The sequence below is a fragment of the Papilio xuthus genome, unplaced genomic scaffold (genome assembly GCF_000836235.2).
Source record: "Papilio xuthus unplaced genomic scaffold, Pxut_1.1 DF825946.1, whole genome shotgun sequence".
NCBI lineage: Eukaryota > Metazoa > Arthropoda > Insecta > Lepidoptera > Papilionidae > Papilio > Papilio xuthus.
This window is the reverse complement of record NW_013532703.1, coordinates 13,896,210-13,909,676: the sequence shown is the minus strand read 5'-3', so window position 1 is coordinate 13,909,676 and position 13,467 is coordinate 13,896,210. Positions and strand designations below refer to the sequence as shown.

Genomic DNA, 13,467 nt, shown 5'->3' with positions numbered 1-13,467 from the left:
CAAAGAGTATATAAAATATTGACACTCAATTCATATTTTATATACTCTTTGCTCAATTTTGTTTGATGTTATAACAAAGAGTATATAATGTCAATTGTAGTAGCATAGAGTAGGTAAGATGTAACTAACTTCAAAATCAAACATGCAGGTGCGATGCAAACACGCATTTGTATTTTTGTAAAATATTTATAAACATTAAAAGGATGGAGCAAGTTCAAGATTTATTTGATTGCTTTGAAGAAACTGCTGATGACACGCCTGAAATTTCAAAAGGCGTCTTGTTAGTACCTCTATAACCTATTACTTAGATAATTCTGTAAAACATATTGTGATTTTTAATTAGATATTTTGTTATTTTAGAGGTGAATCTAAAGAAGCTAAAAATTCAAGTAAGCGACCGCATGAAGAAGTTGAGTACGCAAACACTGCAGAGACTAAAAGACCAAAACAAGACGATGGAGAAGACGAGGCAGATCTCCTTGCTGACTTAGAGTAAGGACTTTTTTTTAATCACCAAAAGTATATAACAAAATGAACTTCTTTGCTTAAAGATAATTAATGGCTATTATCTTGTATACTTTCAATTAAAAAGTTCTAGAGAATAATTTGTTGAATCTTATAGTACTTTTAATTTTGCAGCTTGGATGTTTTAAAATCTCGTATAGTTATACATACCTTAGAAACAAGCGATGGTTGTACACATGAGGTGGCCATACCCCCAGGTCACGAGTATGTTCCATTGGCGCCCATCTCTGCAGAACCTGCTAAACAATACAGTTTTATTCTGGATCCCTTTCAAAAAGAAGCGCTGCTGTGTATAGACAACTTGCAATCTGTTTTAGTGTCAGCCCACACATCTGCCGGGAAAACTGTTGTAGCTGAGTAAGTCAATGTCTTAGTATACATCAGCAATTAAATGGCCTTTTTGAAAGTTTTCTACTAAAGATCACTTCAAAAATATGTCTTTGACACATCTTCATAATCTTAACCACAGAAAAAAATTGTTATTGATTATTTTTCACTAATTTTTCTATTATTAATAGTTAAATTAGTCATAGTTTAACTATGAATTTCAAAATGATAGCAGGTTGCGGTATTAGTAAAACTTTGTTCTATCCAATAGGTATGCAATAGCTCTTTCATTAAAGAGTAAACAAAGGGTGATATATACAACCCCAATCAAGGCATTATCGAATCAAAAATACAGGGAGTTTTCTGAAGAGTTTCAGGATGTTGGATTGATCACTGGTGATGTTACAATCAACTCATCAGCTTCATGTCTGATAATGACCACAGAGGTGACTTTTAAACTATATTTTTCTATTTTATTAGACTATTTAACATATATTTTTATACTTCTCATTCAAAGAAAATTATTTGAATATGAAAGTAGGTTTCATATTATATTTACAAATTTTTATTTGTCAATTTTTGCTTTGTATAACTTCAGATTTTAAGAAACATGCTGTATAGAGGATCAGAAATAATGAGAGAAGTTGGATGGGTTGTGTTTGACGAAATTCATTACATGAGAGATAAGGAAAGAGGAGTTGTGTGGGAAGGTAAGAGAAGAGAATAATATTTAATTCATTTTTTGGGGTTAGGTTAGGTTAATGTTTTCCCACAGAACTAGTTCTGCAGACAGAGACTAAAAAATTTATGTTATGAATAAATCCTATATTCTTATTTCTTTCAGAGACATTAATCCTCTTGCCGGATAATGTGCATTATGTATTCTTATCAGCTACTATTCCCAACGCGCGTCAGTTTGCAGAGTGGGTTTGCAGATTGCATTCCCAGCCCTGTCATGTGGTATACACTGAGTACAGACCTACACCATTACAGCATTACATATTCCCTGCCGGTGGTGATGGTATACATCTCGTTGTTGATGAGAAGGTAATTATGATACATTTTTAGGGTTCCGTACCTCATAGGAAAAAACGGACCCTTATAGGATCACTTTGTTGTCCATCCGTCCATCCGTCCATCTGTCAAGACCCTTTTTCTCAAAAACGCGTGAAGTTATCAAGCTGGAATTTATTATAAGACGTATGTCTACAACTAGACACTTATATAATGTAAGAAAATTTAAATATAGTAAATTTAAAGAGCTTAATTAGTAGCCTATGTGTTCTTATAGATTATGTTCTATATCTATGCTTAATTTCAATAAGAGCCTTTCTGGAGATACCTTCTAACACCTATCCATACAAACATTGGCACTTATAATATTAGTATGATGAAGTGTGACATAATACAGTAATATAGTACAATAAATTGTCATATAACAGGGTCAATTCAAAGAAGATAACTTCAACACAGCGATGGCTGTACTAAGCAATGCTGGGGATGCGGGCAAAGGTGAGCAGCGCGGCCGACGCGGTGGTGTCATGCGTGGCAACAACAAGGCCAATATATTCAACATTGTTAAAATGGTGATGGAAAGAAACTTCGCTCCAGTAATCATATTCAGTTTCAGCAAGAAAGATTGTGAAGCTTATGCTATGTTGATGGCCAAATTGGACTTTAATACGAGTAAGTAAGATATATATATTCAGAATAAAATTGGTCTTCCGTCTTAAGATAACTGTTTCTATCATTAAATATATTTTATGTCAATAAATTTTTATTTTGTGGATTTAATATAAATTTATTTTATATTTATATTACAATTGAACAACCAAGACATGACCACCATGTCTTTTAAATCATTTTTTCAACACAATTGAAAATGCAGCTTAGAGTTTTTATATAAAGAATCTTGTTGGTTGAATATGTTGTTAAAAATGTTTAAATTATTTAAGTTGAAGAGAAGAAGTTAGTGGACGAGGTATTTAGTAACGCGATGGACATCCTGTCGGAGGAAGACCGCAAGCTGCCGCAGGTGGAACACGTAGTGCCGCTGCTGCGTCGCGGTATCGGAATCCATCACGGAGGTCTGCTGCCCATACTCAAAGAGACCATCGAGATACTCTTCAGCTTGGGCCTCATAAAGGTACAGTTGAGGTAGCTAATTCCCTACCCATTACTAAGGACGAAATAGTCGTTGTAAATGGAGCAACTTTCAATGTTTGATTTCCTACATATTTGTAAGAATTTCATTTTTTAAAGAAAAATTATAGAAAAACTGACTTACATTTGACAAATAACTTAAACGCCTCTAATTACAAATAAACATTTCAGGCATTGTTCGCCACGGAAACATTTGCGATGGGTCTCAACATGCCCGCCAGGACTGTGGTGTTCACCAACTGTCAGAAGTTTGACGGAAAGGACTTTAGATTCGTAAGTGTCTTATAAAATATATAGTGACGACATTCCTAATAATTAAAAAATGTTGAAAATATTATCTTTAAATAAAGCAGCAACCAGCAACTTCGTATGCGCGAAATATGTCAGCCGAGAATAGTGTATAGCTTCTTAACGGTTATTTTTTTTTAAATAGGCTTAGTAGTTTCGTCAAACAAATTAATTGATATAAAAATTTAAATAAACACGATGTTTTCTTACTTTGAGCATCATTTATCGAGTTCGGATTGATTTCTTGTCGTCTGTATTACCGTGTTTATTATATTTTTCAGATAACATCAGGTGAATACATCCAGATGTCGGGTCGCGCGGGGCGGCGAGGTTTGGACGACAAGGGTATCGTCATCCTCATGATAGACCAGAAGATCACGCCGGCGGTCGTCAAAACTACAGTACAGGGCAAAGCTGATCCTATTAACTCTGCCTTCCATCTCACTTATAATATGGTATGTTTACACAAAACTATTTAAGGTAATATTAGCACCAGCTGTCGCCTGCGACTCTGTTCGCGCGGAACTTAAGAAAATAACAATTAATAACCAACTACTAGTTTTTAAGGACTATATCCCACATCAGTGCCGAATTTGATCAAGATCCATTGAGCAGTTCTGAAGATACCATCTAACAAACAAACATCCATCCATCTAAACTTTTACATTTATAATATTAGTAAGATTTATATTTGAAGTGTCATAATAATGGACTAGGTTTACATCGTAATTTATTTTGAAAGTAAAAAATTTCGTTTATTTGTTAATATTAGAAGAGGTTGTATTTTTGCAAGTCAGTGCTTTTTAATATTACATGAGATAGATTGAGGAGAAAATATAGAAAGGGAAGGAAATAACTTGCTAATTGATTTTTTAGGTGCTTAATTTGTTGCGAGTTGAAGAAATAAATCCAGAATATATGTTAGAGAGGAGTTTCTTCCAGTTTCAAAATCAAGCCTCCATTCCAGATCTCATAGACAGTATGTATTGAACAATTTCAACATTTTCAAAACACATTTTTAATTGCTATTTTCATATTTTTTAATAAATTTCCAGAGGTACAAGAAAAGCAAAAGCAGTACGACAAATTATCGTTAGGGCAGGAACAGTCTATAGCGGAGTACTGTGGGATACGGGGCCAGCTCGACCTGCTGGCTGCCAAGTTCCGAGGGTTCATCACCCGTCCAGAGTATCTCAAGCCTTTCCTGCAGCCCGGCAGACTTGTCAAGGTGGCCATTTAACGCTTAATTCACACACATAATAATGTTTTTAATAGCAATGATCTAACAAAAATAAGCGCTGGGCGTTATAGTCACGTTATAAAAATGTTAATGTAAAGCTTAAATGTATCTGCAACTTTGTCTAATTTTTAGGGTTCTGTATCTCGAAAGAAAAAAAAACGGAACCCTTATAGGATCACTTTGTTGTCTGTCTGTGTGCCAACACCCTTTTTTAATAGTAAGGCCCTTAGTGTTAAATATTTATAAAAGTTTTTTTAATGCATTTTTGGATTTTGTTTAACAGTATTAAAATGTGATATATAAACACGGCTAAACACTCACGTATATTCGTCCGGTGGCGGCACCGACTAGTTTCGAGCTCATCCGGGGCCGCGTCCGCGAAATAATACCAGTACCACTCATCCTGAAGAAGGGCCCCCGATGGGCTCGTAACTAGTCGGTGCCGCCACCGGACGTATATACGTGAGTGTTTAGCCGTGTTTATATATCAGTTTAATATAATATCTCACGAAAGTTTGAATAATTTAGTATTAAAATATGGTTTATGTGACAGGTGAAAACAGAGAAACATGAATATGACTGGGGTATAATAGTGAATTTCAAACATAACACAGTGAAAGGCAAGAAGCAGAAGGAGGAGAACCCTCTGACATTGGAGCAGGCCATCATTGTGGATATTCTACTACATGTCAAGAAGTGGGAGCCTACAGACCTAGATACCAAGTTCCCTTGTCCACCAGGCGAGGTATTAATTCATTTATATGTATTTAGCTTTTTTTTATATAATTTCTAGTTACTATTGTTTGTTCTTTTTAGATTACTAAATTATTGCTCAACTTTTAAAAATTGTACATACACAATGTTACTTATAGGAAGTCATTGGCTCCTTTAATACAGGGAGACCTAGTAAAGGAGCCAAGGTTATAATGAACCAGATTTGTTGAATGTACAATAAAACTTTATTATTATTTTATTATTATATATTAGTATGTATTTTAGTGTAACGAAATATACACTTCTAATAAAAGATGAAGACAAGATTATATATGCTATCCTAATCGAGACCTAAATACTATAAATAATTGGAAAAATATAGTTTCAGGTCAAATTATTGTAAATACTAAAAAAAATAATTGAGAAGTAACTTAAAATACTGAATTTTTTATCTAATTGTCTTGTTATTAATTTGAATTACTTTGTTTAAGACTGGTGAAGTGGAAGTAGTTCCAGTTTTACATACATTAATAAATCAAATAAGTTCCCTTCGAGTTTACTATCCGAAAGATTTACGTCCGCCTGACAACCGCAAGTCAGTTCTCAAGACAATAGGCGAAGTGAAGAAACGTTTCCCCGAAGGACCTCCGCTATTGAACCCTATAAAAGACATGAAAATTGATGACCCTGTATTCAAAAAGTGTGTGGAAAATATCAAGATTTTAGAAGAGAAGTTAGTTAATATTTTTTTGTAATATTATATTAGTTATTATAATAGATCTTTGTGTACGAATGCTTATTATGCTTCATATTCATTTATTTATCATATTTTTAGTATAGCACATTTCATATACAAAATAAAAAAAATTATTAAAAATAGAGTACCACCGGCTGTGGAATTCCATGACTCAAACAACTAGTGGTTAGGGCTGCATAGACAGGAACCTACTCACTTATTATGCTTATTTTAATATTTTTTTATTACTTTTTTAATGGTTTTCTATTATATTGTTTTTGACAGTGGTTTTGCGAACTCATAGTGTACTTTATGCTTAATTAAGTGTAACTGACTGAGTGTAATTTGTCAATTTTATGTTAATTTATTTATTTTTCCATAGAGAAAAGAAATGTACTCTAAAGAAACTTTTGTATATATTTTTTAGACTTTACGAACATCCGATACATAAAGATGAGAATCGAACCACATTGATTTCGTCGTTTGAAAAGAAACAGGAATATTTAGAAGAATTAAAGTCAGCGAAGGCGGAGCTGAAGAAAGCTAAGAGTATATTGCACATGGACGAATTAAAGAAAAGGAAACGAGTTCTCAGACGACTGGGATACTGCACTACGTCTGATGTTATACATTTAAAAGGTCGGATAGCCTGTGAACTAAGTAGGTATGTACAACATTTGACTATATCGCTAACTATGGGTTTCTGAGGTCAAAACCTCTGTTTACAACATCGTTACCTCTGTTTTGTCATACATAATCTCAGGGTTGACGATATGTTTTATACAAAGATGATGGTCTCAGAAACTTTGTTGTAAAATTAACAAAAATCAGTACTTTAGGAGTGCTTGTGAAGATTTCTCCCTTCTCATAAGTAGTTAAATTAAGAAAATTATACATATTTCATTGGTTTTATAATTTTCTAATAGATGGCTTTAGAAAATAAATCAAATTTTAATTTAAAAAATCTTTTTTTTAGAAAAAAAAGTATTTTTCTTACGAAATAAGCATGCCAAAGCCTAAATCTGAAAGAGTAATAATTACTTAGTAAACGATACCATAAAACTGTAAAGAATCGTAATTTGAAAGTTGTTAAATGAGTAAAATTAAAAAAAGAATTTAAAAAGTATTTGTAAGTGCAATAATATATTGTAAAATTGTCTGTCAGTGCGGACGAACTGCTGCTGACGGAGTTGATATTCAACGGTGTGTTCAACTCTCTGTCGGCGGAGCAGAGCGCCTCGCTGGTGTCGTGCTTCGTGTGCGATGAGAACGCCTCGCAGGACTCCAACACCGGCGAGGAACTGCGCGGAGTGCTGCGTCAGCTGCAGGTAACACACCTTAAATATATTCCATGCTATTCATTTGGCTGGTAACTTTATCTACATATATAAAAAACTAGCTGTCGCCCGCGACTCCGTCCGCGTGGAAATATAAAAAAACCTAATTAGTGCCGCCCACCCATCCATCCATCCACATCACATCCATCTAAACATTCCCATTTATAATATTAGTAAGTTAAATAAGAAGCAGCTCTTCAAATTCGAAAAAAAATGAACAAATATTTAGTATCCTATGTCCGTCTCCTGGCTCTAAGCTACCTCCTCGCCAATTTTCAGGCATATCAATAAAGCAGTTCTTGAGTTATAAATAGTGTAACTAACACGACTTTCTTTTATATATAATATATAAGATGGTGTGTCTGTATGATAATATTGAAATAAAAAGTCATGTTAATATAATAAAACATTTTTTAAAATTTTGTCTGTCTGTGTCTGTCCGCAAGCCGTTGTTTGTTCCGGATAATCTCCGGAACGGCTAGACCGATTTTGAAGGGACTTTCACTGGAAGATAGCAGATGTGTGCAGGAATGTTATAGCCTATTTTTTTTATCCTGCATAAACGAAGTCGCAGGCGATTGCTAGTTTTCATATAAAACGAGCATGTTAAGTGACTGTGTCTGACATTACGTGTGTTGTGCAGGAGTTCGCGCGACGCATCGCCAAGGTGTCGATAGACTGCAACATGCAGCTGGACGAGGACGAGTACGTGGCCAAGTTCAAGTGCACGTTGATGGATATCGTACTCGCCTGGTGCAAGGGAGCCACCTTCTTAGATATATGCAAGATGACTGACGTGTTTGAAGGTTAGTGTATACCAATTTATCATCATCATCATCATCGTCAGCTCATTTTTCGTCCCTTGGAGCTTGGGGCTTGGAGTCTACCCTAAGTTAGGGGTGACTAGGCCATAGACAACCACGCTGGCCAAGTGCGGGTTGGTTGACTTCACACATATCTTTGAATTTCTTCTCAGATATGTGCAGGTTGCATCACGATGTTTTCCTTCACCGCAAGAATGTCGGATAATTGTACATATGTAAATCGGAAATCGAAAAACACATTGGTACAATTTATACCAATTTATACTTTATTTCAAATGTAACAAGTGTTAATTTCGTATACTAACCTAAATATTTTCTTGTTCATTATTTATGTAAGAATTAAAATGCACAAGAAGTTAATAATATACTGGCTAGACTTTTGGTGTCGTCAATTTGTTTTGTAATATTATAATTAACACATTCAATGCCACCTATTAGTGTTCACTTTCATACGAAGAAATCGTAATAGCACGAGACGTGTTAATCTAGCGATTTTCAAAGTTTTAGGTCCAAGAAAATACGATGGCGGGAAATAAACTTGACAGTTCAAAATTTCCTCTGTTTTTTTTAGTGTTCAAAATTTTAGAAATGTTTTGAAACCAATAATTTCGTTTCTAGGAGAAAAAAGTTTGAGAGTCTGTGGTTAAATAAATTAATATATTTTAGGATCAATAATAAGATGCATACGTCGCTTGGAAGAGGTGTTACGTCAGTTGTGTCAGGCCGCCAAGAGCATTGGTAATACTGACCTTGAAGAGAAGTTCTCCTCAGCCATCACAATGCTCAAACGAGATATCATATTTGCAGCCAGTTTGTACATGTAAATGTACTCTGACCATATATAAATTAAGTGATTAATAAATAATTTACAATATTATTTGAGTTTTAATTTTATCATGTTTCCCAATGGAATGAAAAAATCTAACATAACCTCTAAATTTCACTGCCGACAAGTAATGTTGTCTCTATGTTTTCAATGAGTATGAAAAGGATGCATGTAGTTACGTCCCAATGACGTCATTGACAGTTAAATCTTACCAATATTATAAATGCGAAAGTATAGATGGATGAATGAATGTTACAGATGTACAATATAGCCTGGAATAACACATAGGCTACTAAGTTTTTTTTTAATTCCGCGCCGAAGTAGTCACAGGCGACTGCTGGGGAGTTGATAATTTTCAAATAAAAGATCATGACAATGTTATAAGAGAACTTTATTGTAATTACTGTATATCTATAGCATGAATTTGCAAATAACAAAAAGAATAATAGTATTTTACTAGAATTATACTATATAACCATGTTCACAGAGTCGGCCGCGCCCAAAATTACAACTATATCCTTTTCATATATAATATTAAACAATTTAAATAATTTTAAAATAAAATCAATTTTTTAAGAACAATTACTAGATATAAATTTCAAGACCGTATTATATTGTATAAATTTTCATAATTACTTCTAAGAAGCGTAACGAGATTACGGTTGACAAACATTTTAAAAATAAAACGATTAATTTCATTTTTAATTTTTCCAATTCGAAATTCCTAAACATTTAACTAAATAAAAATAGAATGTTGTATTTGGACAGGCATTTAAAAATGTAGTACAAAAAAAAATGTAAGCTTAAAAAATCGTAATCGATAGTGAACGTGGCTCTATTATCATCACTTTTTACTTAAACTTATTTATCGTACAAATTATATTTTTGATATGTCATAAAGGGATCGCTTTTAATGTCCGTGATGATTCTTCTAAAATAAAATCTAATATAATGTTAGTTCTCACTTCTCACATATTAAACATCTTTATCAAAAACGTCGCAATGAAATACGAAATGTAAAAGTTTGCAAAAAGCACAACAAGAATTCAATGAAAAATTTACTTTTGGCTGTTGTAGTCACTTTAGAAACTGTTCAGGACAATTATGTGTTTATAAAACTTTGCATATTTATAGCCAGTTTTTAGATATCTTACGTAATGTTACAACACCAAGATGGAAAGCTTTTAGAAAAGTTATTTTTAAAGATATGAAGTATGGGATAAAAGTTTAATCGGAAATGAGTCTTCGATGGACTGTATAAATATTTTATATACCACACAATACTTAACAAATCGACATTGTCACTTAACCGGACATCAGCACTAAAACTTATAGCCTAACTGTGGGTGTTCACACTTGTATAGAAACATTGTTTAGTCTCTATTATTTTGATATAGAATGTAAGAGACGACAATATGTTTCAATACAAGTTTCACTGCAGTCAAAATCCACAGTGACAAACGTATTTTAATTATCACACACTAAAACGACAATCAAAACGTCCCCTTTAGAACAAATTTTACAGTATAATGAGATCACAAATGGAAAACATCCAAAAATTCTTATTCTATAGTCTCATTTGGTGCCTGAATTGATATGTCCATAAACTAAACGCGAAACGATCTCTATTCCTGTCTATTTTGCGTAACTAAACGAGGTATTTGTTTTATTTCTATACTTACATAGAATTAAAACCCGCTAAGTGCGCCCGCCGCGCGTCTCCCGAGCTCCTAGACTATAGTAAGTATATATACGCTATTATTATCGTTTAATACTTAAAAGTTACAGTAAAACACACAATCTGCGCGCTCGACTGTTTTGGAAGACTCGTCGCTTACCATGGCGAGGCCAGCGAGACAAAACAAATTATGAAAACAAACAGAAAATTGGAGACAGAAGTAAATTACTGTGACCTCCATCTACATTAATTTTCAATTTAAATTTCTTTGATTTACAAATGGAATAATAGCATTTTAATTAGTAGACCATTTTAACGATTTTAAATCATGCAAATAAATGTTTGTTTACATTATTTATCACATCTCGTTGGCATCGCTATAGAAACATTTTCAATACTTTACCAGTCGCTCGCCGCAATAGAAACGAACTCTATACCAACACATCAGCTTCGTAATGAATGAATTCATTTATACAAAATGTACACAATCCAAAAGCGCCCCGATAACTCTGTTACAGAGGTTATGAAAATCTAAATATTGTTCTACACGATGGATTTATAATAAGAACATTAATATCTTAAAAAATTACAGTTTCCGAAGTTATCTTTGAAACCAAAGTGATCAAAAATGTTTTATGCTGGATACAGTAAGAAAAGCAATGATGAAGAGATGATTTTTTTTAATATTTATTTCATCGCTTATAAAGTTTAACTAAAAACAAACATTTTATTTTCATGTTAACTTATATCCAGCATTCGTTACCTGGCTCACCGCTGTCCACATTTTTTTAAATTTATAAATAACGGTTCCTTAAAAACCGTATAGTTAGAACAGTGATTGTGGTTTGGCACACGAAATGCGACAACTAATCACAGAAAACCTTCGTTTTTTTGTACTATTTCAGAACATTGTATTTTTTCAAAGTGTACAATTTTTAATTATTACATATAAAGGCGATCGCTTAAATTCATAAAACATTTTATTTTTAGTATAAAAGCTGTGAATTTTACGTAGCAACAATAATTTATTTAACACTGTATTTTTTATAGAAAATTTATTATTGGACAACAGCAAGCTGTAAGGTGTAATGGTTCACGGAATAACAGCACTGCACAACCGCAATAACATGACATTTGAATACAATTGCATACTGCAGTCAAAGGAGAATAAAATATGCAGGTGCCTCTCATGTTACCGTGAACGCTTAGTATTTATGAGATTTTATTCTAAACTGATTTCGGTAAAAACAATTCATAGATTAACTGTAATATATTTAGTCCCCACAATCCGAATTCACATAAAAATATGTATATAAATTATTCTTGGATGTGAATGAAAGCGTACTAAATAAATTATAACATAGTATTCGAATAACGTAAATAAACATTAACAGTAAATATCTAAATCGATTTTTTTTAGCGAAACACGTTTCAATAATTTCTTAATAGGCCATTAAATTTAGTAAAGATATTTACAATAATGATTAAATTGTGTACAATTTCAAATTACAACATTACTAACATTAGATGAGAAATCATCTAACCGTTTAAGAACAAGACTGGCCGGAAAAGACGGCGCCGCGAATACGTCTTGTAAAAAACATTCTTTTTTATCACCAACGATTTAATTATTGATAAATTTAAATGTTTGTGTCATAAAACAAATAAAGTTTGTTTTTACCTAATCTAATAATACTTTCTTTATAATATCGAAAATACGCAATATCTAAAGATGTTGCTAGTAAGAAATAGATTAATTTGAATCTATTATTAAACATATTTATTTAAGAGTATTGTCATTGTTGATTCCGTTCCAGAAAATTCTATCACTTTTCATTTAGTCATCAAATTGTTTTTAGAAAACAAATCTTGATGAATAAATGTGCTTAAACTCAATAAAATTTTAAGTTTAGAAACGACTAATAAGTAATTAATATCAAAAATAATACTGTTTAAAAATAATAAAATAGTTGCGCGGCGTCGCTTCGGCTGAATGAACACTTTACAATATATTATGTAGGTACACTGGCACACGTAAATATAGCAAAAAAAAACTACAACCCATTTATATATTTACATCGAAACTAGACGTCTAAATTACTTTTCCGATTAATTTGAATGATAGACACTGAAAGAAATTGAATATGACTCAACATAGGTATATTTTTCTAAAAAACTGTTTTAAACGATATCATAAATTTTACATTAATTTATTTTGTCAATACCTATAACATTAGCTATAATTTTTAAGATCTTCAAGTTTGCGATAATCTTCAATTAAATATAACAAGATATTATTTTCTTTACCTACCTAATGTTTAAACGTATCGTTACAATAGAGATGACGACTTAACAGAGAATGGGGAGATTATTTCGAATACAATATTAATCTAAGAGAAGTTGATTCTTGTCACGAGACAAGAAAAGTTCACTTGGTCGGACCAAAACTTCAGTCGATTGTATCGAGCCACACGCTCCTAGGGAGAAGGGCGCGGTGGCGCTACCTACATTCCTGTCACAGTATACACACGAACCGTCCGTTGCGCACCAAAACAATACTGATTAACATTTTAAATGGCGAAGCTCATCAATGTCTTTGTTGTAGCGAATCGAACCATTCGCGTTGTGTTTGACACGTGTCCTAAGCCGTGTGGTGTCGTCGAGTTAGGGTGTGCGGGAAGCCCGCGGGTACGGCCGGGCGGAGTCACGTGGTGAGCGCTAGACACGCCGCCGCTGTCAGCACCAGAGCACTCAGCGGCCGGAACGATACACCGCGCCCACAGGATTGTATTTCAATTTCCTGGGAAAA

The 13,467-nt window shown here is 33.3% G+C and overlaps 2 protein-coding genes across 3 annotated transcripts in view; one reads left to right on the top strand and one right to left on the bottom strand.

Moving 5' to 3' along the window:
• Positions 1-109: 109 nt before the first annotated feature.
• Mtr4 (exosome RNA helicase Mtr4) lies at positions 110-9,031 on the top strand. Its single transcript, XM_013321610.1, has 18 exons — positions 110-280; positions 361-492; positions 640-882; positions 1,124-1,298; positions 1,451-1,562; positions 1,697-1,899; positions 2,295-2,538; positions 2,808-2,998; positions 3,187-3,288; positions 3,585-3,758; positions 4,180-4,282; positions 4,359-4,531; positions 5,097-5,288; positions 5,749-5,990; positions 6,421-6,657; positions 7,159-7,321; positions 7,974-8,136; positions 8,821-9,031. Exons 1-18 carry the CDS (start codon positions 204-206, stop codon positions 8,976-8,978), a joined length of 3,084 nt encoding a protein of 1,027 aa, XP_013177064.1. The 5' UTR covers positions 110-203; the 3' UTR covers positions 8,979-9,031.
• Positions 9,032-12,928: 3,897 nt separating this feature from the next.
• stol (voltage-dependent calcium channel subunit stolid) overlaps positions 12,929-13,467 on the bottom strand; it is a 44,919-nt gene continuing 44,380 nt past the window's right edge. For both annotated transcript variants that reach the window (XM_013321016.1, XM_013321017.1), the window contains one exon: positions 12,929-13,458. In XM_013321016.1, the coding sequence (XP_013176470.1) occupies positions 13,363-13,458 (96 nt within the window). In that variant the 3' untranslated portion in view covers positions 12,929-13,362. The remainder of the gene's footprint in view (positions 13,459-13,467) is intronic.